At 39.2% G+C, this 26,705-nt stretch overlaps 1 protein-coding gene across 8 annotated transcripts in view; it reads right to left on the reverse strand.

Moving 5' to 3' along the window:
- The window catches only part of LOC138737246 (WD repeat-containing protein 26), a 261,475-nt gene that overhangs the window by 54,985 nt on the left and 179,785 nt on the right, over window positions 1-26,705 (reverse strand). For 6 of the 8 annotated variants that reach the window (XR_011340851.1, XM_069887979.1, XM_069887981.1 and 3 more), the window contains exon 12: window positions 8,226-8,355. Coding sequence is in view for 6 of the 8 variants with exons in the window: in XM_069887979.1 (XP_069744080.1) it covers window positions 8,226-8,355 (130 nt within the window). In the remaining 2 variants the exon portion in view is untranslated. Of the gene's footprint in view, window positions 1-8,225; window positions 8,356-21,543; window positions 21,631-26,472; window positions 26,634-26,705 lie in introns of those variants that run through there. The other 2 variants (XR_011340852.1, XM_069887985.1) reach the window with 2 other exon arrangements.

The following is a 26,705-nucleotide window of genomic DNA, read 5'->3' on the forward strand; positions in this document are numbered from 1 at the left end:
AAAAATGTATTGCTAGTACGTGGAAAGATACAAATATGATTGAGATTAATAGATGGCATAATGAGATGAAATATTGTTTAATAATGGAAAAAATTATGTATGTTTCGCATGATAATAATTTTTTATTAATAAGTGGTTGTTATATTCAGAATATTTACATTTCAATTTACATTGATTAGATCTTAATAGGTATATTTAACCTTTTTTTTAATGTTCTTTCTTTTTTCTGGCTCTCCTTAGGAGAGTTGGCAGAAAGGGGGGGGGTTCTTTTCTTTTCTTTTTTTATATATATATATATATAGAAAAAAAATGTTCATGTTTAATTGCTGTATATGTCATATATTATTTGTTTTTTGAATGAATAAATAAAGTTTTTTAAAAAAGTAACAATTTGTCGTGGTGAATATCTAATGCTGCTGGGTTTTGGGGTCCTTTGAGCTTGTAAAATACCAACCACTGAAGTCAGGTTAATTGGCCTCCCTTCTTATGGAGTAGAATGACATTTGCAATTTTCCAGTCCTCTGGAACCATTCCTATCAATTCTTGAAAAATCAACACTATTGTGTTCACAAGCTAATCAATAATCTTGTTGTACGAGGCCCTTTGGGTAGGAGCGATCACAATATGATCGAATTCTCACTCGACATGGAGAGTGATGAAATTAAAACCGAGACTAAGGTCCTGAATTTAAATAAAGGGAATTATGATGGTATGAGACGGGAGTTGACTAAGATTGATTGGGTGGTGTTTATGGGGGAGTTGACTGTGGATAGACAATAGAAAGCATTCACAGATCTAATGGAGAAATTGCAAAAATTGTTTATACCGGTTTGGCATAAAAATAAACGAAAAAAGGTGACTCAACCGTGGATAACAAGGGAAATTAGAGACAGCATTAGGTCCAAAGAGAGAGCATATCAATTGGCCAGAAAAAGTACCACAACCGAAGACTGCGAGCAGTTCAAGATGCACCAAAGGAGGACAAAGGGATTCATCAAGAGAGCAAAAATAAATTACGAAAGTAAGCTTGCGGCAAATATAAAAACCGACTGCAAAAGGTTTTATAAATATGTCAAGAGGAAAAGATTGGTGAAATCCAGAGTAGGTCGCTTGCAGTCGGAATCAGGGGAATATATAATGGGGAATAAGGAAATGGCAGACCAATTAAATTCTTACTTTAGTTCTGTTTTCACAAGAGAGGATACAAATAACCTCCCAAGGAATCAGTATCTCTAAGGACATGGTCTTGGGGAAATTGATGGGATTGAAGGCAGATAAATCCCAAGGGCCTGATAATCTACATCCTAGGGTACTTAAGGAAGTGGCCATTCAGATAGCAGATGCTTTAAGAATTATTTTCCAGAACTCGATAGACTCAGGATCAGTACCCATGGATTGGAGGGTAGCTAATGTTACCCCACTATTTAAAAAGGGGGGTAGAGAAAAAGTGGGGAATTATAGGCCGGTGAGCCTTACAACAATAGTGGGCAAAATGATGGAATCCATTATTAAGGATGTAATAGCGGAGCATATGACTAGCAGAGAAGGGATCGGACGGAGTCAACATGGATTTACAAAAGGTAAATCGTGCTTGACAAATCTATTGGAATTCTTTGAGATGGTGACAGGTAAAATAGATGGGGGAGAGCCAGTGGATGTGGTGTACCTGGACTTCCAAAAGGCCTTCGATAAGGTCCCGCATAAACGACTGGCTTCCAAAATCAAGGCTCATGGGATTGGGCGAAAAGTATTGATGTGGATTGAGAACTGGCTGGCAGGTCGAAGACAGAGAGTTGGGATAAATGGCTCATTTTCTGAGTGGCAGGCGGTGACCAGTGGGGTACCACAGGGATCTGTACTGGGACCTCAGCTGTTCACAATTTACATTAATGATCTGGATGAGGGGATTGGATGTAATAACTCCAAATTTGCAGATGACACTAAGCTAGGAGGGCTTGTGTGCACGGAAGAGGGGGTCAGGAAGCTCCAGTGTGATTTGGATAAATTGAGGGACTGGGCAGATCCATGGCAAATGCACTACAATGTGGATAAATGTGAGGTTATCCATTTTGGTAATACAAACCGGAGGGCAGATTACTATTTGAATGGCAATAGATTAAGAGATGGGGAAGTGCAGAGAGACCTAGGGGTACTTGTACACCAGTCTCTGAAGGCGAGCATGTAGGTACAGCAGGCGGTTAAAAAGGCAAATAGTATGTTGGCCTTCATATCAAGAGGGTTTGAGTCTAGGAACAAGGATACCTTACTGCAGCTGTACAGGGCCTTGGTGAGTCCCCACCTGGAGTATTGTGTGCAGTTTTGGTCACCTTATCTAAGGAAGGATGTTCTTGCAATGGAGGGAGTGCAGAGGCGATTCACCAGGCTGATACCTGGAATGGCAGGAATGACTTAGGAGGAAAGATTGCACAAATTGGGATTGTACTCGCTGGAGTTTAGAAGATTGAGAGGGGATCTCATAGAGACCTATAAAATTCTGGCAGGACTGGACAGAATTGATGCAGATGGGATGTTTCCAATGGTGGGGGAGTCCAGAACCCGGGGCCATGGTTCGAGGATAATAGGCAAACCATTTAGGACCGAGATGAGGAGAAATTTCTTGACCCAGAGGGTGGTGAATCTGTGGAATTCATTGCCACAGAGGGCAGTAGAGGCAGGTTCATTAAATATATTTAAGAGGGAATTAGATCTATTTCTTCAGTATAAGGGTATTAAAGGTTACGGAGAAAAGGCGGGGACGGGCTACTGAACTTTAAGATCAGCCATGATCTCGTTGAATGGCGGAGCAGGCTCGAAGGGTCGAATGTCCTACTCCTGCTCCTATCTTCTATGTTTCTAAGCTCTTCAGCTACCTCTTTCAGAACCCTGGACTGCAGTCTATCTGGTCCAAGATACTTAACCAACTTCAGCTTCCCAACCACCTTCTCCTTGGTAATAGTGACTGCACACCCTTCTGCCCCCAACTCTCTCAAATTTCTAGCATGTCACTGGTGTCTTCCACAATTTAGACTGACTGAAAATACCCATTTAGTTCATCAGCCATTTCTTTGTTGACCATTAACATTCCTCCAGCATCATTTTCCAGCAGTCACGTGTCCACTCTTCCCTCTCTTTTGCTCTTTAAATATACAGGTAGCCGCTGATGTACAACTGTAATTGGGACTGACGAGTTGGTTGAAACTTGGATTGGTCGTAACTCGGGGACCTTGGGCTGCAGCCAGGAGCAGGGACCACTGTATACAGTACTTTTAATAGAAAATATGCACTTGTACAGTAGTTTTAATAATTTTAAGAAAATCAGTCGTATGTGTGGGTGGATGTAACTTGCGTAGGTCGGAAGTCGAGGGCTACCTGTACCTGGGAAAAAAAACCTTTTTGTGTTCTCTTTAATATTATTGGCCAGCTTACACCTTCACAGTTCATCTTTTCTCCCCTTATTGTGTTTTTAGTTGCTGTTATATAGTGAGGTTGACCGTTTTGAGTTTTGTGTGCCCGATGGAGATGTGGGGGGGCTGGTAGTCATGGTGGGGAGCTGGCTGATGGAGGACCTCAGTTTTCTTCAGGCTGACTTCCAGGCCAAACATTTTGGCAGTTTCCGCAAAGCAGGACGTCAACATCCATTGGAGCGCTCACACCCCTAACGTCGAGGTACTCGAGATGGCAGAGGTCGACAGCATCGAGTCCACGCTGCTGAAGATCCAGCTGCGCTGGATGGGTCACGTCTCCAGAATGGAGGACCATCGCCTTCCCAAGATCGTATTATATGGCGAGCTCTCCACTGGCCACCGTGACAGAGGTGCACCAAAGAAAAGGTACAAGGACTGCCTAAAGAAATCTCTTGGTGCCTGCCACATTGACCACCGCCAGTGGGCTGATAACGCCTCAAACCGTGCATCTTGGCGCCTCACAGTTTGGCGGGCAGCAGCCTCCTTTGAAGAAGACCGCAGAGCCCACCTCACTGACAAAAGGCAAAGGAGGAAAAACCCAACACCCAACCCCAACCAACCAATTTTCCCTTGCAACCGCTGCAATCGTGTCTGCCTGTCCCGCATCGGACTGGTCAGCCACAAACGAGCCTGCAGCTGACGTGGACTTTTTACCCCCTCCATAAATCTTCGTCCGCGAAGCCAAGCCAAAGAAAAAAGATATAGTGAGGATAATGTGAACTATTTTGTGACCATGTAAGAATACACCCTTCTCACTGTAGTAATTGTACTGCACCACTGTGGGGCGTATGCATATTAATATGAGTGTGTGAACAGTTTCCTGAGATGGTGGAAGCCATCGGTAAATAAAGTTTCTTGAAGCTTGCAATTCTAAGTTATTTAAGAAGCCTCCCAAATAAGACAGATTCATTACATAGTGGCAGTGGTATAAAAGAACAAGAATAAAGCCGTACAATTGATTTTATTGTCACTGAAATACGAAAGGGAAGAAGAGAAAAAACATTACTGAAAAAAATGGCTGGAGCAACAGCAGTTCACCCATTGGTGGACGGGGAGGCTGAAGATATCGCTGGACCATTTAAAAACTTTCAGCAGGAGTGCAATTTAACATTGAAAAGCGATTGTAAAAATGCAACAGCAGAGGAGAAGGTCCGTTATCTATTTCTCTGGACGGGGGAGCGAGGCCTTGACTTATTTAATAGCTGGGAGCTTACAGAGGTGGGGAAGAATGATCCAGAGCAGATATTTACAAAGTTTGCTTCTCACCTTGAACCCAGGTCTATTCATAGAATTAAACACTATGAATTTCAAGGCTTCATGCAAGAGATTGATGAAACAGTTGATAACTTCCTCACTACACTAAAAGTTGTTGCTGCAAAATGCAGATTTAAGGATATAGAGGAAGGATTAGTTGATCAACTAATATGGGGGAGTGCCCATCCCAAAGTGCAAAAGTTTCTTGTAGGGAAGGATTGCTTAAAGCTGGCTGAAACTATAGTCAGTCAGAGCCTTCAAAGCCACAAGGATGCAAATGAAATTCCTATCTACTCAGACCCACCCCCAGCAAAGAAAAGGAAGGGTTTGTAGTGGTAGCTACAAGGAGCAAAATCAGAAGAAACCACAAGCTGAGGTGAGTTTCAGTTGCAATTGTTTCTTTGAGTCTTTAGGGACAAAGGTTTTAAGCTGGCTGTGTGCTTTGGGAAATGCCTGGGCCAGCGTGCCTAGATGTTTCTTTGAGTCTTTAGGGACAAAGGTTTTAAGCTGGCTGTGTGCTTCGGGAAATGCCTGGGCCAGCGTGCCTAGATGTTTCTTTGAGTCTTTAGGGACAAAGGTTTTAAGCTGGCTGTGTGCTTCGGGAAATGCCTGGGCCAGCGTGCCTAGATGTTTCTTTGAGTCTTTAGGGTCAAAGGTTTTAAGCTGGCTGTGTGCTTTGGGAAGAGCTTGGGCCAGCGTGCCTAGATGTTTCTTTGAGTCTTTAGGGACAAAGGTTTTAAGCTGGCTGTGTGCTTTGGGAAGAGCTTGGGCCAACGTGCCTAGATGTTTCTTTGGGAAGAGCCTGGGCCAACGTGCCTAGATGTTTCTTTGGGATGAGCCTGGCCCAGCGTGCCTAGATGTTCTCTTGGGCGAGTCACGGCTGTTGCTGGCAGTTCCTCTGTAGTTTCGGCCAGGAATTCACCAGGGATAACCAGGGGTGCGCCGTAGACTACCTTCACTGCTGATACGTCAAAATCCTCTTTGGGAGCGGTGCAGATAACCAGGAGGACCCATGGGAGTTCGTCAGTCCAATTAGGGCCTGAGAGCCAGGCCACAAGGGTTGCCTTGAGGTGCTTGTGGAACCTTTCCACCAACCCATTGGCCCGAGGGTGGTACGCTGTGGTATGATGGAGTTCCCAGGGTGTTGGCTAAGGCCGCCCAAAGGCCTGAGGTGAACTGAGCCCCTCTGTTTGAGGTCAAATGCTCTGGTGTTCAGTAGGGTTCTGGAACATGCTTCTGTGGAAGTTTCTGCCAGGGGAACTGCTTCCAGCCACCTAGTTAGGTGGTCCATCATCATCAAGAGGTATTGTGCTCTTCTTAATATCGGTAGGGGCTCCACAATGTCAATGTGTGCATGGCTGAACCTTTGTTGGGCCAGCTCGAAAGACTGGAGGGGCCTTTGATGTGCATCTGTACTTTTGATGTCTGGCACTGTGTGCAGGTTCTGGCCCTTCCTCCATGCTGTCTTCTGGTTGTCACAAAGTGTCTGTTCCCCTGGGCTGATGCGTACATCCTCTAGTTGGAGACCGCTTATTGCAGTCCAGGATGCGGGGATGTTGGGGTCTGATTGTTGTGTCTCTGCCAGGGCTGTGTGTCGATTCTTGTATTGCTAGTATGGATGGCCATGATAGTGCATCGGCTACCACGTTTGTTTTCCCGGCGATGTATTCGATCCCTGCAGAGAACTCTGATATTTAGGACAAGTGCCTTTGTTGCCTGGCTGACCATGTGAGCAGCTTGTGGTCCGTAAACATCAGGAACTGTCTGCCCTCCAGGAAGTACCTGAAGTTTTGGACCGCCAGGAGTGGCATCGACAGGCCTTGGAACCCCACAGTTGATGATAGAAACAGTACTGCTCACCAGTGGGGTCCACTGGGTGGGTTGGCTATCTTGTTGCTCGTTGTAGCAGGGTGTGGTTACTTGCTCCAACATTCTGCACAAGTCCCTTTTCGCCACCGAGAGTGCATCCGCTAATGCAACCTCCTTTCTGGGGTCACTGATGTCGTCTGCGATCAGCAGCCGGATATCCTCTGGCAGTGGCTCCTGCAAAATCTGTTCAAAGAGCAGGCAAGAAATGCGCCCATAGGTCGAAGTGAGCATATTGCTCATGAGGGTGAAAGGGGCCTTGCCCCCTCAGCTGTTCATGTGCAACAATTGGGCTGCGCATTGGTGCTTCAAGAGCCTGAAAGTGCGGTTTAATAGCTCTTTGAGGGCCACATACTTCCCCTGCTCGAGGGAGCTCACAACATAGTAGTAATGCGTGGTGTCAGTGGTGATGTGTCGAAAGCTTCATCGAAGTCGTGTTAATTGAAGGTTGCTTGTCCATCTTCTGGTCCAAGTTGCCTTTTGGACCTGGCTGTGTATAGGACCATCGCCTTCCCAAGATCGTATTATATGGCGAGCTCTCCACTGGCCACCGTGACAGAGGTGCACCAAAGAAAAGGTACAAGGACTGCCTAAAGAAATCTCTTGGTGCCTGCCACATTGACCACCGCCAGTGGGCTGATAACGCCTCAAACCGTGCATCTTGGCGCCTCACAGTTTGGCGGGCAGCAGCCTCCTTTGAAGAAGACCGCAGAGCCCACCTCACTGACAAAAGGCAAAGGAGGAAAAACCCAACACCCAACCCCAACCAACCAATTTTCCCTTGCAACCGCTGCAATCGTGTCTGCCTGTCCCGCATCGGACTGGTCAGCCACAAACGAGCCTGCAGCTGACGTGGACTTTTTACCCCCTCCATAAATCTTCGTCCGCGAAGCCAAGCCAAAGAAAAAAAAAGAGAAAGAAAAGAGCTCTAGAGAAGACATGCACACTCGAGAGTACAAACAGTACTATTTATTGGGTCATTTGCTCTGCCATTTATAGGCCGGCTGAGCTTTGCTGCTACACCATAATTGGGCTTGGCCTACGCTCTGCTGATCGCTGATTGGTGGCTTTACAATCCACCAATTGCTGATTGGTCTGTTTCCTCCATTGTTATTGTGGCCCATGGAAGAAGGCTATCCCGGTCAATGTTGCCTGCTCGATCAACATGCTTGTGTTCGGGGTGCTACAAGCTTCCCCATCCTCTAGCTTCCCACTCATTTTTGCAATATTGAATCCCCAACAGGTTGGATGCGGAGAGGAAATTTTCTCACGATGCAAAATATGAATGTGGAAGGTCACGCCCTAAAAAGAAGAGGCTGCTCATTTAAGACATGGATGAAGTGAATCTTTGGAACCCCCTCAGAGGAGGTAGAAGTAGAGTCTTTGAATATTTTTAAAGTAAAAGTCAAAATAATTTTAATGTGGGTTGAAAGGTTACAGCAGACAAACAGACAGGCAGACAGACAGACAGGCAGGTGGAGTTGATATTAAAATCAGCGTAGCCCTGACATTACCTAGCAGAGCAGGCTTGAGCAACCCAGTGACCGACTCTTGCTTGTAAATTATATGCAAGGTATTTCTATGCAAGGTTTTCGTTTATGCTCCAGAAGCCCAAGATGGCCTGAAAACCCATATTCTTACCTTCACTGCCACTGGCTATAAAATCTTCATTGTTGCCTCCAAAACATGAATGAATTGTGTAAAATCCTTGTGTCACACCTTGATACTTTCTCACCAAAACACGATCTTGCAAATCCCACAGATGAACTCCCTGAAAGAAAAAAACAGTCTCATCTTAGTTTTAGATTCTTTTTTAATGCATTTTCCATGCAACAACTTCCAGAAAAAGTTTAATTCATATTTGACTGCCGTGGATTTTTGGGCTGGATGACACATACTTCTCCAAGTTATAAGTACAAGTACTTTCTTGGTCGAAGGAGAAAGTGAGCATTTTGAGAAAGATGCCAAAGATGGAATTGTAACAGGCCACTTTTTTCTTCCAGACACAGTTCGCTCCTCTGCATAGTTCCCAAATCTTAAAATTACTTTTAATGTGTAACATTTGCACAAGTTTAAATACACCATAGTGGACTTTAAAACTTGAAGCAATACTACTTAGTGCTTGCTATTGTTGGCAGATCCTTGACTCAATAATCAAGGAGCAAGTCATTCAGGAAAGTCGAATTTCATCAAATCCAGTCAGCATGGTTCTATGAAATGTAAATCATACAGTATATGACAAATTTGCTGGAATTCTTTGAAAATCTGACAGGAAGAAATGGTAGAGGGGAACTTATGAATTTAGATTTTCAAAAAGCATTTGACAATGTGCCACATAAGAAGCTGATACACAAGTTGAAGCTTAAGATATGAAAGAAGTAGAAGCATGGATTGAAAACTGAATATCACATTAAATGGGTTGGAAGAATGCAGCTAGTGAAGATCACCTGGAAGAGGGAACAAATGTAAAGTTTACAAGTTTGCTAAATGATACTAAAATAGGAAGAAAATGTGATGATAACATTGGGATCTGCAATGAGACAAAGATAAACTGAGAGATAGGGCAAAAACTTGACAATGTGGGGAAGTGGAAGCACAAGGTCAGGCACTTTGGTAAAAGAAATCAAAATGTAGAGAGGTTACAAATCAGTGAAGTTCAAAGGGAAAGAGGTGATGTAGTGCACAAATTACAAAATAGCATGTACATCCAAACAAGCAGCTAAGAATACAAACGGAATGTTGGCTTTTATTGTAAAGGGAATGGAGTTTAAGAAAGGGAGGTTTTTGTATGGATGCTAATAAGGCCACACCTGGAAAACTGCATAGTTCTGGTCTCCTCATCCAAAAAAAAGGATAAGTAACATTGGATGCAGTTCAAAGGAGATTCACCAGGCTAATTCCTGGAATGAGAGGGTTGTCCTATTAAGAGAGGTTAGATAATATGGGTTTGCATTCCTTGGAATATAGAAGAACGTGAGGTAATCATATTCATATAGGATCCTAAGACGCTTGTCAAGAGGAGAGATTAAGATGCTTCCACTTGTGTCATGAACAAGGTGACCTAGCTACAAAATAATGTGCTGGTCACTTAAAACTAAGGTGCGTGGGAATTTCTTCTTTTGGAGGGCAGTGAATCTCTTGAATTTGCCTTAGTGGGTGATGAAGGCCATATCATTAGGTATTTTTAAGGTCCACATGAACAGTAGAGAGGTAGATTTTCCAAGGTACAAGCATCTCCAGTGACCAGTCCTGGTCTACCCACATCAATGCAATGGTCAAAAACGCACATCAGCACCTTGACATCCTCAGGTGGCTGAGTAAATTTGGCATGTCTCTTGATTCCCTTAAAAAGTTTAAAGGTGCATCCTTTAAAGCATCCTGTCAAGATGTTTCCCAGCATGGTAATGGGAACAGCTCTAACCAAGACCGCAAGAAACTGCAGAGGGTTGTAAATGTGGCTCAGGCCATCACAAGCATCTTAACCCCCCATCCATACATAACTCCTGCTGCCTTATAAAAGCAGGTGCTATGGTAATAGACTCAACCCGTCGCAGTCACATTCTCTTCAGCCCTCCCTCTTGTCAGGAAGCGGGTATAAGATTCAAGGACAGTTTTTTTTCCTGCACATCAAACTCCTGAATGAACCTCAAGATAGTAAAAAAAACACAGCCTATGCTCTGTCTCTCTCTCTGTTACTCTGCATTTTTGTGACTTCTTTGGGTATGTATGAGATGTCTAACTGTTCCACTTGCAAAACAACCTCTGGTATATGTGACAATAAACGTGAATTCTTAATTTTGTTCATCTGACTGTACGTCAAAGGCAAACTGGTACACCTCGCCTCCTCCCCTCTGCTGATTTAAGGCTTGTGAATAGCCAAGTCTCTAATCTAAGATTTTCAGAATCTGGCAATCTTTTGGAAAAAATTATATTAATTCCTCTATTATCTCTGTAGCCACTTACTTTGCAGTCCTAGCATGTAGCCCATCATTTCTCTTAATTTCTCCTCATTTTCTTTTCAGTATTATTTTAAATCATTCAAAGATAAAACTAAAATTGATAGAAATCAGAAATAAACTGAAAATAATGTAAATATTTAATTCAAACAACAGGTGGAAAGAGGAAACCACTGACAATAGTTTATCAATGATTTTAAACTTGCACAAAGTTTAACTCTGCTCTGCACAGCTGCAGTCTGACCAGTTTCCAGTTTTCACATTCAATTTCAAATGGTCTTTCATTGGAATCTTGATTGGTTAGGTTATTTTGACATCTACAGTGAAGCAGAAAGAAACCATTTGTTTAATATCTCCTGTTAAATTCAGCTGCCTCTAATAAAAGCACATGTTTTGCTATTCCCTTTTTAAAAAATACTTGTAGAAATTTGCTTGCTTCCATTTTCTACTTTTGGGACGTCCCTTTGCTTTTGCCTTGACCAGCACTTTGCAATTTTTTCTGAAGCATGACCCAGTCTTTACATTTGAAATGTGTGACTCCAAATGATGCTGGTTGTAAATTAATTAACTTGTAAAGTTAAAATTACATCATTAATCATACAGGGGACGTAGGCTAGTTAGGGTATTTGGGTGGTGCGGGCTCATTAGCCAGAAAGGTCTGTTGCCATTCCCTAACTGCAACCTTAAATTGGGTGTGACTTCCAAGATTGGAAACACTGGCTTAGACTTGGAGATTTAAACCTCCCCGATATTGACTGGACCACTCATAGTCAAAGCGTTTGGATGGTATGGAGTCTGTTAAGAGGTTCCTCAATTAATATGTTGAGGGCCTTATTAGAATTGAGTGTAGAGAAGTGTAGGATTGTGCACTTTGGTGGAGGGAATAAAGGTGCAGAGTATTGGGAGTCCTTGTGCAAGGAAGGCAAATGCAATGCGAGCATTCATTTTGAGAGGAATAGAATATAAAAGCAGAGATGTAATGCTGTGGCTTGATAAGGCATTGGTTAGACTACACTGAGAGTATAATGAGCTCCTTATCTGAGGAAGGGATGTGTTAGATTTGCAGAGGGTCCAGAGGAGGTTCGCTAGAACGATACGGGGGATAAAAAGGTTATCGGATGAGGAGCGTTTCCTGCCTTTGGAGTTGAACTCGAGAGAGTTTAGAAGAATTAGTGGGCATCTCATTGAAACCTATCAAGTACTGAAAGGACAGGATAGAATGTTTTCTGTGGTGGGGGAGTCTGGGATCAGAGCCTCAGAATATAAAAAGTCTCTTTAGAACAGAGATGAGGAGGAATTTCTTTACAAAGAGGGTGGTGAATGTATGGAATTCATTGCCGTGGATGGCTGTGAAGGCCAAGTCACTGGGTATATTTGAGAAAGAGGTAGATATGTTCTGAAGAGGAAGGAAATCAAGGGTTATGGGAAGAAGGCAGGTGAATGAGTTAAAAAGTTAGTAAATTAGCCTGATAAAATGGCAAAGCAGACTTGATGGGCCAAATGGCCTTTGTCTCATGGGCAAAAAACTGGATTTCGTCTTAAGGAAAAGATAGTGGGGGTGTACTTTGGGACCAATGCCCATAACTCCATTAGTTTTAAATCATTACAGAGAAAAATGGGACATCCACAAATGGGACACCCTAACCCTAGTATAACAGAGACATTTAAAAGATTCTCAGACAGGCATATGGATGCAAGAAAAATAGAGGATGATGGGTGTGAGGTAGGGAAGATTTAGATTGTCAAGTAGGTTTACATAGGTCGGCACAACATTGTGCTGCAATGTTCGATGTAATTTGCAGAAGTTGATTGGGAGGATATTTGCAGAGAAGGGGATGGCTGGAAAATGCAATGTTTTTAAAATTGACATAGCAAGAGTTCAGACACTGCCTGTTCCCATTAGGTTGAAGGGTAAGGTTGTTGTTTATGGAACCCTGGTTGAAAAAGGATATTGAGGCATGCTCCGAAAAAAGGATGCACGTATCCGATTTAAGCAGTTTAGATCAAGCTAATCCCTTGATGAATACCAGAAGAGTAGGAGTTAGCTTAAGAAGGAAATCAGATGTGCAAAAAGAGAACGCGAGATGGAGCTGGCAGGCAGAATAAAGGGAAGTGCCAAGAGATTCTACAGGCATTTTAAAAAGGGTAGCCTGGGAAAAAATAGGTCCCATTATAAATCAACAGGAGCCACAGGAGATGGGTGGGATTTTGAATGAATATTTGCAACCAGTTTTACTGTGAAGGAGATCCTGAAAGCCAAGGAACTGAAGGAAATAAGTGGTCATGTCCTTCACCATATTAGAATTACCAGGGAGGAGGTTTGGCAGCCATGGAGTGTATAAAAGTGGATAAATTCCCAAGACCTGTTCATCCTTGCAATTTGTGGGAAGCTAATTGCGAAGGCTCTTGCTGAGATAGTTACATTATCTTTGGCCTTGGGTGAAGCGGTGGAAGACTGGAGGGTGGCTAATTTGCTATATTTTCGAAAAGGGCAGGGACAAGCTAGGCAACTACAGGCCACTGAGCTTGACGTCAGTAGCTGGAAAATTGATGGGAGATGATTCTGAGGGACTATCCAGCATTTGGATATTCAGGGATCGAATGGAGGCAGTCACCATTGATTTGTGTGTGGAAAATTGTTTATCTCAAATTGGCTAAAAATGTTTTTTTGAAGAGGTGAGAATTAAAGATTATGGGGAAGTGGCAGGTGAGCTGAGTTCATAGTCAGGTCAGCCATGATCTTGTTGAATGGTGGAGCAATTCCTTTTAATTTTTTCCTTAACCTCTAATTAGCTGCAAATGAATCACTTTATGAATTATGAATTTTTAAAAATGTTGCCATTTACTATCCACTTGGAAACCTTTCCCCAATATATTTTATTCAACATGCCCCTCAAACCTAAATACAAAAAATAAGCTAAGGCTGACAACCTGACCAAGTCATGGAGACCGTATCTATCTTTTGAGCTTAAAACATTTGATTATACTCTGTTCTCAAACATTTGACAATTATAAAATCCACATGTTGCTTTCACTAAAACACAAAGAGCCATGAGTGATTGCTGTAAAAGCATTGCTCAATTGGTGAAGAACAACTTTATCAGCTCACTTTGACTGAAGAGTGAGTACCACAATGTTCAAATATCTGGATGAAGAACTTCAACTTGAATGAAGTAAAGTGTTGGGATGAGAAAAATATTAAAAGCTAATTGTTAAAATAAGAAAGGATAGCTGTGTCAATCAATCTAGGTCCTCGAAAAGTAAGATTGAAGGATGGCTGAAATCGACACAGTATTGTAAGGATCATCTTCACATCTTCTTCAAGCAAATATATGAATTTTTGTGTGCCGATACATGCACCTGGTAATAAGTCAACATGTAGGAAATGCAAATGATTCCAGGGAAGATCAGAGGCAGACCAGAAGGACCTTGTTCTGTCCCTCCTGTAATTGAACTGGAAGGGTACATAATTAATTGAATAAACATGAAAGAGGTATAAGCAGGCATAGATTTCAGTTAGAAAATATGTAGAAAACGAGCATGTTTGCAACAAGTAGTGTTCTGCATTTATGATCCTTTGTTGCTGGAAACATTTGCTCAAACTTCAATTCAGCATCAAGACAATTTACGAGTAGAGGAGTCAATTGATGGAGTAGTGGCCGGTCAGGGAATTCCAGTTCTCCCGAAAAGTTAAAAAAAAACACACAAAGCACAAAGGTACAAGATTAAAATTTATAATAAAGTAAAAGTAAAGGTGAGAAGAAAATGGCAGCGAAGAGAGAAAAGTCGAAAACAACGGGAAGAAAAGAGGAAAAAAGAATGTTGGAAGAAGAAGGTGAAGGCCTTACCTGTCCGAACAGGCCCGCCGTGGAGAGAGAAGCCCGCTCCCTCAGGTCAGTGGAAGTCCCTGGCTCGGGATTACAAAAATGGCTCGCAGAGCCGAGTAAAAGTGCGCAGTCGCGCATGCTTGATGCGCATGAAAAAAAACACACTGACGGGAGGGGGGAACAGCTGCGGAGTCGATCTCCACTGCTGAGAGAGACACCTGCAACACAGCAACAGGTCCAGAACACAGACAATAACGACAACAAGAAAGAAGAGAGCAAAAAGAAAACAAGGAAACAACAGATGGTCAATCCAGAGGAGGAAGAAGAAGAAGAACAGAAAGAAGTGGAAGAAGAAGAAAAGGCAAGACAATTGATGTATCTTTTTTTAAAAAAAATATATGGAATCAGTGAAAGAATGGCAATTACAATAATTTAATGAGATAAAAAGAAGAATTAAGAATGCAGAAGAAAAAATGAATAAAATGGAAATGGCCATGTCAGAGATAGGAAAAAGAGTGGAAAATATGGAAGAACGAGAAACAATTGTAGAAATGGAAGTAGAGGAATTAAAAGAGAAATTAGAAGAATCTAATAAAAAAGCTAAAGAAGCACAGGAGCTGTTAGCTCAGAAGATAGATATAATAGAAAACTATAATAGAAGAAATAATATAAAGATAGTGGGCCTTAAGGAAGATGAAGAAGGCAAGAATATGAGAGAATTTATAAAAGATTGGATCCCCAGGGTCCTGGGAAGACCAGAATTACAGGAAGAAATGGAAATAGAGAGGGCACATAGAACTTTAGCCCCGAAACCACAGCCACAGCAAAAACCAAGATCCATTTTAGTAACATTCTTAAGATATACAACAAGAGAAAATATATTGGAGAAAGCAATGAAGAAAGTAAGAGAAGACAAAAAGCCACTGGAATATAAAGGTCAAAAATTTTTTTTCTATCCAGACATAAGTTTTGAACTTCTGAAGAAGAGGAAAGAGTTCAATACAGCGAAAACGATCTTATGGAAAAAAGGATATAAATTTATGTTAAAGTACCCAGCGGTACTTAAAATAGTTATTCCAGGGCAACAAAACAGACTATTCTCGGATCCAGAGGAAGCACGAAAATTTGCAGAACAACTACAAAACAAGCAGAGAGATGAAGACATGTAATAAGAGTAAAAATGACCACGAACTATATGTATGTGTGTAAAGGGGTATATGTGTGTATATGTATAGTGTGCATACATGAATGTATCCATATTTAGAGGAAAATATATAGAGTATAGACAAGAATTAATAAGGGAGGGAAAGGGAATAGAGGGAATAAGGAGGGAATTAAAGGAGTGACCTTTGTTACATATGAAAATTGAAATCTTTTCAGGGGGGGGCTGAGTGGGGAGGAGTTACGGTCACTGCAAAATCAGCTGACGTTTGCGAGTGAATTCGCAAATCCAAATGGAGAGGGGAGATGTGGTTGTCCGACAAGGGATAAAGGACAACTCAGGAGGGGGAGGGGAGATTGGGGTTAAAGAAGTTTTAAATAGGAGAATAGGGAAAATGTTTGATGTTTTAGAAATGTTGTCTTATAAAGTGTTCAAAACAAGAAAGCAGAAATGGATAAGAAGGAAAGGTAATGATGGAGAAACGGAAAGGGAAGATTAACAAAGTATAAAATGGCTACGCTGAACTATATGACGTTAAATATTAACGGAATACATAACCAAATTAAAAGGAAGAAACTGCTAAATTTACTGAAAAAAGAAAAAATTGATATAGCATTTGTGCAAGAAACACATTTAACTGAATTGGAGCACAAGAAATTAAAGAGAGATTGGGAAGGACACGTAACAGCAGCGTCGTATAATTCAAAAGCAAGAGGAGTAGCTATATTAATTAGTAAAAATGTGCCAATTAAAATAGAAGAGGAAATAATAGATCCAGCAGGGAGATATGTAATGATAAAATGTCAGATATATTCGGAGTTTTGGAATCTACTCAATGTACATTCACCTAACGAAGAAGATCAAAAGTTTATGCAAGATTTTGTTTGAAGATAGCAGATACGCAAGGGAACATATTAATAGGAGGGGATTTCAACCTGAATTTGGATTCAAATATGGACAAAACTGGGAAAAAAATTAACAGAAAGAACAAAGTAACCAAATTTATAATTAAATCGATGGAAGAAATGCAACTTTTGGATATATGGAGGAAACAACACCCAAATGAAAAGGAATATTCATATTACTCGGGTAGACATAAAACATACTCAAGAATAGACCTATTTTTGTTATCAGCTCATATGCAAGATAGAGTAGAATATAAAGCTAGAATATTATCGGACCATTCACCCTTAATATTGACAGTGAAGTTAGAGGACATCCCTCCAAGAATGTATAGATGGAGATTAAACTCCATGCTACTTAAAAGGCAGGATTTTAGAGAATTTATTGAAAGACAAATTAAAATGTATTTTGAAATAAATACGGAATCAGTGGAAGATAAGTTTATACTATGGGACGCAATGAAAGCGTTCATTAGAGGGCAAATAATAAGTTATGTAACCAAGATGAAGAAGGACTATAATCAGGAAACAGAGCAGTTGGAAAGGGAAATAGTAAATATAGAAAAAGAATTAGCAATGAAGGAAGATACAACTAAAAGAAGAGAATTGGCAGATAAAAAAATAAAATATGAAACACTACAAACATATAAGGTGGAGAAGAACATAATGAAGACAAAACAGAAATATTATGAACTAGGGGAAAAACGCACAAAATTCTCGCATGGCAGCTTAAGACAGAACAAGCTAAGAAAATGGTATTGGCATCAAGGAAAAAAGACAAACAATCACATATAATCCAAAGGAGATCAAGGAAAACTTTAGAGAATTCTATGAACAATTATACCAAACTGAAAACGAAGGGAAAAAAGGGAAAATAGATGAATTTTTAACTAAAATTGAACAACCAAAATTACAAATAGAGGAACAAAATAAATTAACAGAACCATTTGAAATAGTAGAAATACAAGAGATAATAAAAAAATTACCAAATAATAAAACACCAGGAGAGGATGGATTCCCAATAGAATTCTATAAAACTTTTAAAGATTTATTAATTCCTCCCCTCCGGGAAGTAATCAACCAGATTGATAAAACACAAAGCTTACCAGATTCATGTAAAACAGCAATAATTACAGTAATACTAAAGCAAGGGAAAGATCTACTCGCACCAGCGTCATATAGACCAATATCATTACTTAACACAGATTATAAGATAATAGCTAAACTATTAGCAAACAGATTAGCAGATTATGTACCTAAAATGGTAAATCTAGACCAAACTGGATTTATTAAAAAAAGACGCACAACAGACAATATTTGTAAATTTATTAACTTAATTCATGCAGTAGAAGGGAGTAAAGCGCCAACAGTAGCAGTTGCTTTAGACGCAGAGAAGGCCTTTGACAGAGTAGAATGGAATTATTTATTCAAAGTATTGCAAAAATTCAGTTTACCAGAGAAGTATATTAATTGGATTAAAGCATTATAGAAGGGGCCATTGTCGAAAGTGACAGTAAATGGATATATATCAAAGCAATTTAATTTAAGCAGATCAACAAGGCAGGGATGCCCACTATCACCCTTAATGTTCGCGTTAGCTATAGAACCACTGGCAGAATTGATAAGAACAGAAAATAATATAAAAGGGATAAAAATAAAAGACAAGGAATATAAAATCAGTTTATTTGCGGATGATGTTATAGTATACTTAACAGCACCAGAACTATCAATAAAAGAATTATATAAGAAATTGAAGGAATATGGAGAAGTGTCGGATTACAAGATTAACGTAAATAAAAGTGAAGCAATGCCAATGAATAATGCGGATTACTCAAAATTTAAGAAGGAATCACCATTCAGATGGCAAATGCAAGCAATAAGATACCTAGGTATACGAATAAATAAAAATCTCGGCCATCTATATAAACTCAATTATTATCCACTAATGAAAAAATTACAGGACGATTTAGAGCATTGGAAAGATTTACCATTAACACTAATAGGAAGGATAAACTGTATTAAAATTAACATTTTCCCAAGGATATTATACCTATTTCAGGCATTGCCAATACACTTGACAGAGAAATTCTTCAAGGAGTTAAAGAAAATAATAAGGAAATTTTTATGGAAAGGGGGGAAACCGAGGATAGCACTAGATAAATTAACAGAATGGTATAAACAAGGAGGCTTACAACTGCCGAACTTTAAAAATTATTATAGAGCCGCACAATTAAGATACCTATCAGATTTTTATCAAGCAAGGGAAAAGTCAGATTGGACTAGATTAGAATTAGATAAAATAGGGGAAAAGATACCTGAACACATATTATATAAATGGGATGAAAAATTGGTAGAACGTAGGAGTTCTCCAGTATTACATCATCTACTCAATATTTGGAAAAAGATTCATGTAGAAAGGAATAAAACAAATTACCAATTACCAAAACTAATATTGACACAAATAAGTTACTCTCTTTTAGAGAGTTACCTTTCCTTTAGAGAATGGGAGAAAAAAGGGATCAAAAGAATAGAAAATTGTTTTTCAGGAAATAGATTATTTTCCTTTGAACAAATGAAAGATAAATACAATATAACTCAAGATACAGTGCTGGCATATTACCAATTGAGATCCTACTTGAAGGACAAATTGAGAAGCAGTCTGAGTTTACCAGAGGGAAGTAACTTTGAATATGTGATTACAGACACAATGATAATCAAAAGATTTATAACAAATATGTATATTAAACTGCAAGAAAAGGAGAATGAGGAAACAAATGGTAAAACTAAACAAAAATGGGAACAAGATTTAAATATAAAGATAAAAAAGGAAACATGGGAGAAGTTATGTTCTGGAACGATGAGAAATACAATAAATACGAGGTTACGTATGATACAATATAACTGGATATTGTAACCCTAACCCTATACATTACACCTCAAAAGTTAAATAAATGGGACCCAACAGTATCTGACAGATGTTTTCGATGTAAAAAAGAAATGGGAACAACAATTCATACAATCTGGACATGTGAGAAAGTAGAAAAATTTTGGGAAGATCTAAACCACATATTAAATAAAATTACAGAAAATATACCAAAAAATCCAGAGATCTTCCTCCTAAGTAACATAAAAAACAAAGAATTTGGAATTGATTTGGATGGTGCACAAAAAAGATTTGTTAAGATAGCTCTAGCCATAGCAAAAAAAATGTATTATGTCAACCTGGAAATTGGAAGATAATTTGAAAATACAACAATGGTATATAGAAATGAATAAATGTATTCCATTAGAAAAAATAACATATAGTTTAAGAAATAATATTGAAATATTTGAACAAATATGGGAGCCTTACATGAAACACAATAGAGAAAACCTACCGGGGACATTCACTACCTAAATTAACGAAAGGAGAAGGAAATGAAAAGAATTGACTCAGTGGAATTTCTTGTTTATTTTTATTGAATGACAACATTGTTTGACTGGTTTAATGTATCTTAGATTTTGTACTTTAAATGGATGGGGGGGAGGTAGGGAGGATGGGATGGGGGGCGGTGGGGAGAAAATGGCACTGTATATATTTGAAAAGGAAAATGTATGTATCATGGTCAATGTGGTTTATGGTGTGAAAAATAAAAAATTTAAAAAAAAAGACAATTTACGAGTGGGCATCACTTGATGTAAATTACTGCTCATGCAAATCTGAAGGAACTGCAGACTCAGTGAAGTTATTGTAACCACAATGCAAGAACAAATATTACACACTACTTAATTGGTTTGTCAGGATAAGTTTCTGATTTATAGAATCACTTGAAAATACTGGAAAGGCAGAAGTAGTAACTATTCTCTTTGATCGGAATCTCCTAATGCAAAAGTTAAAATCTGTTCACTAGTTAGCACAAACGTAGCTTTAGAAAACTGTTCTGAATAGTGGGGCGGCACAGTTAACGTAGCAGTTCGTGCAATGCTGTTTACAGCGCCAGCAACCCAGGTTTGAATCTGGCACTGTCTGTAAGGAGTTTGCACGTTCTCCCCATGTCTGTATGAGTTTTCTCCAGATTCCTTCCACCCTTCAAAACATTCATAGGTCATAGGTTAATTAGGGTATTTAGGAAGCAGACTTCATGGGCCAGAAGGGGCTGTTTAAATTTCCTTCATAGATTTTCCACTTTGATTTATGTACCTAAATTGAGATTAAAAACTCCAATTACATTTCTATCATTTTTCCTGAATTAATTCTCTCTCTAGTGATCATTTTGTTAGAATGCCCAAATAAAATCTCATGTTATAAACACCTCAATGCTCAGAAGTAATTTTTCTTGTTCTTTTGAGTCCAAAATCATTCCCAAACAAGTCAACCCTTAGCTTTCACTTGTATTGGAACAAGGGGAGGTTAATTTCCCAAAACTCCTGACTCATAATCGGCTTAAACCTTGTATAATGGGCAATCGAATTTTTGAAATCTGGTCTCATAAAGGAATTAGGTATATTGAAGATGGTTATGAGCGGGGACAATTGATGTAATTTGAACACTTAAAAAATAAGTATGGAATTCCTAACAACACAATCTTTGGCTATTTTCAAATAAGAGCGTATCTAAGTGATAAATTGGGCCGTACAATGTTTTTACCAAACTGTAGTGATGTGTGGAGACTCTGATTCGAAAGAGAAATACCAAGAAATTTACTTCAGCAACATATCACTGACTTCAAATGGAAACCCACAAACAGGGGTTCATAAGTTCAGGCCATGGGGATCAGACTTAAATGTAAGAATAGATGAGGAAACCTGGTCTAAACTATGTCGGGATAGTATGACTTATATGATAAATGTAGGATATAGATTGGTACAATATAATTTTCTGCATCAATTACATCTCACACCAAGAAATTAAATTCAGACTTATCAGACCGATGCTTAGATGTGGCAAAGAGGTAGGAACTTCTTTACATTCAACATGGTTATGTTCTAAAGTGAGACTTTTTGAGAATGTATTAGAACAGATTACAGGAACTACATTTCCACAAAACCCAGAATTATTTTTATTGGGTATTACAGGGAAAAGACCTAAATTGGAACTATCTAAATATCAAATAGAATTTGTTAAAAGTGGCTATAAAATGTAGAGCAGTTGCATGGAAGTCTGATTCACCTCGGTATGGCTCGTTGGAATGCAGAGGTCCAAAGTTGTGAGAAGATTACCTGTAAATGAAGAAATAAGTACGACAGATTTTACAAGTTTGACGCCCATATTTACAATTCTCAGATGTAAGTTTTTAGCTGTGTTCTTCTTAATCCTCGAGTCCTGCACTGATCTTCTCCAACAAATATTCAATAGAATTTGAATTTATGATCCATGGAGTGTCCATTCTTTTCCTTTGGGTTTTTTTCTTGGCTGGGTGGGGGTTGGATGGTTGGGGTAGAACCATCATGAAGTAAATTTTGGATTTACATTTGTACTTGTATTTTTTTATTTTGTAATTGACTGTATATATGGTCAAAAATTTTAAATAAACTTAAAAAAACAAAAAAAAGAAAAACCATCACTTGGCTAAGATTATGGATTACAACTCAAGCTCTACACGTATCAGGATGTTGGAATGAGATCAAGAAATGAGGTAAGACCTCATTGCAGCATTTTACCATAGAACCATAAAAAACGACAACACAGAAAATAAACTATTTGGCCTTTCTACTGTGTGTTTTGTAGTTGTTCTGCAAATTTTCGTGCTTCCTCCGGATCCGAGAATAGTCTGTTTTGCTGCCCTGGAATAACTATTTTAAGTACCGCTGGGTACTTTAGCATAAATTTATATCCTTTTTTCCATAGGATCGCTTTTACTGTATTAAACTCCTTCCTCTTCTTCAGGAGTTCAAAACTTATATCTGGATACAAAACAGACAGAGAGATGAAGACATGTAAGGAGAACAAAAATGACCACAAACTATATGTATGTGTGTATATGTGTGTATGTATATTTAAAAAAAAATAGAATATAGATAAGAACTAAGAAGGGAAAGTAAGGGAAGAAAGGAAGTAAGGAGGGAATTAAGAGAGTGACCTTTGTTATATATGAAGATTAAAATCTTTTCTGGGGGGGCTGCGTGAGGAAGAATTACGGTCACTGTGAAATCAGTTGACGCTTGCGAGTGATTTCGCAAATCCAAATGGAGAGGGGAGATGTGGTTGCCCAACAAGGGACAAAGGGCAACTCAGGAAGGGGAATGGATAGTGGGGTTAAAGGAATTTTAGATAGGAGAATAATGGAAATATTTTGTGTTTTAGAAATGTTGTCTTATAATGTGTTCAAAAAAAGAAAGCAGAAATGGATAAGAAGGAAAGGTGATGATGAGAAAATGGAAAGGAAAGATAAACAAAGTATGAAATGGCTATGTTGAACTATATGACTTTAAATATTAATGGAATACATAACCAAATCAAAAGGAAGACACTGTTAAATTTACTGAAAAAAGAAAAAATTGATATAGCATTCATACAAGAGACACACTTAACTGAAGTGGAACACAAGAAATTAAAGAGAGATTGGATAGGACATGTAACAGCAGCATGATATAATTCAAAAGCTAGAGGAGTAGCTATATTAATCAGTAAAAATGTACCAATCAAAATAGAAGAGGAAATAATAGATCCAGCAGGGAGATATGTAATGATAAAATGCCAGATATATTTGGAGTTTTGGAATTTACTCAATGTATATTTACCTAATGAAGAAGATCAAAAATTTATGCAAGATATCTTTTTGAAGATAGCAGACACGCAAGGGGATTTCAATCTTAATTTGGATTCAAACATGGATAAAACTGGAAAAAAAATTAATAGAAAGAACAAAGTAACCAAATTTAAAATTAAATCGATGCAAGAAATGCAACTTTTGGATATATGGAGGAAACAACACCCAAAGGAAAAGGAATATTCATATTATTCAGGCAGACATAAAACATACTCAAGAATAGACCCATTCCTGTTATCAGCTCACATGCAAGAGAGTTAGGAAAACAGAATATAAAGCTAGAATATTATCGGACCACTCACCCCTGTTATTGACAATAGAGTTAGAGGACATCCCACCAAGAATGTATAGATGGAGATTAAACTCCATGCTACTTAAAAGGCAGGATTTTAGAGAATTAATTGAACGACAAATTAAAGTGTACTTTGAAATAAATACGGAATCAGTGAAAGATAAGTTTATACTATGGGACGCAATGAAAGCATTCATCAGAGGGCAAATAATAAGTTATGTAACTAAGATGAAGAAGGACTACAATCTTACTGATATTCTTCCTGTAGTTAGGCAACCAGAACTGCACACAATCCTCCAAATGTGACCTCACCAATGTCTTATACAACCTCACCACAATATCCCTGCTCCTGTACTCAATACTTTGATTTATGAAGGTCAAGATGCCAAAAGCTCTTGTTGCAACCCTGTCCACCTGAGACATTACTTTCAGGGAATATGTCTCTGTATTCCCCAGATCTCCTCATTGCCCTACCATTGACTGTGTATGTCCTAACTTGCTTTGTCCTTCCAAAATGCAACACCTCACACTTTTCTGCATTAAATTCCATCTGCCATTTTCTGGCCCATTTTTCCAGTCGGTCCAGCTCCAAGCCTTCCTCGCTTGTCTGCAATGCCTCCAATCTTAGTGTTTACTTTTGGAGCCTTTTTTAAATAACAGAACAACATGAGTTACCCTCTAATCCTCTGGCACCTCAACCGTGGCTAAGGACATTTTAAATATTTCAGCCAGGGCACCTGAAATTTCTACACTGGTCTCCCTCAAGGTCTGAAGGAATATCATGTCAGACCCGGTGGGGGGGGGGAATTTATCTACCTTTATTCGCAGAAAGGCAGAAAGCACCTCCTCCTCTTTATTCTCTAAATGTTCCATGCTACTACTGCTTGTTTCCCTTCTTTTCATGAACACCATGCCAGTTTCCTGAGTAAATATTTCTGCAAAAAACTCTTTAGATCTCCCCCATCTTGATAGGCTCCACAGATAGATGTCCACTCTGATCTTCTAGAGACCAATTTTACTGTTCTTTCATTCTTAACATATTTGTAGAAACCCTTCAGGTTTACCTTCATATTATCTGCCAAAATAACCTTGTGTTGTCTTCTTTTTGCCTTCCTGATTTCCTTCTTAACTATTTTCTTGCATTTTCTGAATTCTTCAAGTACCTCAGTAGCTCCTTGTTGCCTATACCTGCTATACACCTCCCTCTTCTTCTTAACTAGATTCCCATTATCCCTTGAAAACCAATGTTCCCTATGCCTGTTAACTTTGTCTTTAATCCTAACAGGAACATGCAAACTATGCGCTCTCAAAATTTCGCCTTTGAAAGCCACCCACTTACTGAACACATATTTGCTGGAAAACAACTTATCCCAGTCTACTCTTCCTAGATCCTTTCTCATTTCCACCAAATTGGCCATTCTCTAATTTAGAATCTCAACTTGAGGACCAGACCGATCTTTATCCATAATTTATTTGAAGCTAATGATATTATGGCCACTGGACCCAAAATGTTTGCCTACACATTCTTTTGTCACCTGATTTGTCTGGTTCCCTAATAGGAGAACAAGTATTGCATTGTCTCTCGTTGGTCCCTCTACATATTGATTTAGAAAACTTTCCTGTACACATATGACAATCTCCAAGCCATCCAGCCCTTTTACAGGATGGGAGTTCCAGTCAATATGTGGAAAGTTAAAATCTTCTTGCTCACAACTTACATTCAAGGCTACACAGTATTCCTCATCCATTATAAGGGCTCAGATAAACCCAAAGACATCCAGAATCTTTCAAGTCTATAAAGAGCATGAAGGGTCAATAATCACAGTTCAAAGCAAAGTGCAAGAATACAGTGGTTTTTGGGAATCTCGTGATCCTAAACAGCAATACTTCAATGGGAAATTAAGGTGGAACATTGAAGAAAACGGATTTTGATCCTAATGCTAGAAAATGTCTTTATTTGCAAGACACCAGATGTTGCTGCTGGACAATTACAAGGCAGTTCAATATTTAAAATCTATATCGACTTCACAGTTGCTGATAAAAAATTTGAGTGTCATTGGTGCTGGTTTATACAAACCAAGTGCCTGCAGAGCTTCTTCCACTATTTCATTCAGCTTCACTTAAATGGCTTTTCCTTCCTTGCACATCCTCTAGGGCCAGGAGTTGAAGTTTTAAAGAGATTGCACCCTGCTTCTGGAGATAGTATTGTTTATAAGAGACATTGAAAACTTTCCTCCTCTATTTTTTGGATTATGTCTTGAGCGATTTGTGCTAGTAGAGATAAAGAAATCAGGTCACTGTAAATACTCAGAGATGATGAATGGTATTATCATAACAGCTTGAGCCTCTGGGTGCAAAAGAATTAGGGTAAGAGTTTTTACATCCATAACTAGAGACATCTTTCCACGCCAGGAATTAAAAATATGAAAGGTAGCAAAACATCAGAGAAGTGGTCGATGTTAAGAGATCCACTTTAACTGTATCAACTGAAGCAGTGATGCAGAAACTTGGCTGAATCTGTTTGGCCATTTCCAGCATGTTGATCAATCATTATCTTGATCTTCTCCAGTAGATGGTTTAACAGAGGGTCTGTCTCAATGCAGTTAAGGCCAAAACATGCAATCTCATCCATTATCCAAGGTCAAAGGGTTTCCATTCGAGCGTCAAAGTAATACATTTAGAACCCTGTCAACTCACTCAATAACCTACAACCCAACTTCACAAGTGAACCAGAGCAGCCAAGTCATGGCTGCTTTCTGTAGAGCAAAGTTCATCAAACTCTGCACTGATCAAAAATCAGTTCTTCAACCATAGGCAGTGAGCCTTAGCAATTAGTTATTAAAAATCAAATGTTGATTAAAACTATAGCTTTCTTTCTACCATTAAAAAAAAGCCTTAAAAGAAGTTGGACCTGGGCCCTGAATCACCATCACCTCTAAGTCTCAAAAGCAGTACAAGCTTAAATCAGTTTGGGCTGTTTTGTGTAGACTTTCTACTCACTCTCGAGCGAATCGATTGCTCCTGCCTTTTCATCATCCATGGTCTTCAGTTATATGCAGAGGGAAACATATGAGTCTTGTTTATAAACTCAATTCGAAATAGTTGAATGCTTCTTCAGGTATCCCAGATAATGTACTTGCAGGTAGATATAGCGGAGAGATCTTGCAGTAGAGGTTGAAGGAAAAGCACATAAAAAGACAAAAAAAAAAACAAAAAGCTGCCATCAAGTGATA

Source organism: Narcine bancroftii, chromosome 6 (assembly GCF_036971445.1).
Source record: "Narcine bancroftii isolate sNarBan1 chromosome 6, sNarBan1.hap1, whole genome shotgun sequence".
NCBI lineage: Eukaryota > Metazoa > Chordata > Chondrichthyes > Torpediniformes > Narcinidae > Narcine > Narcine bancroftii.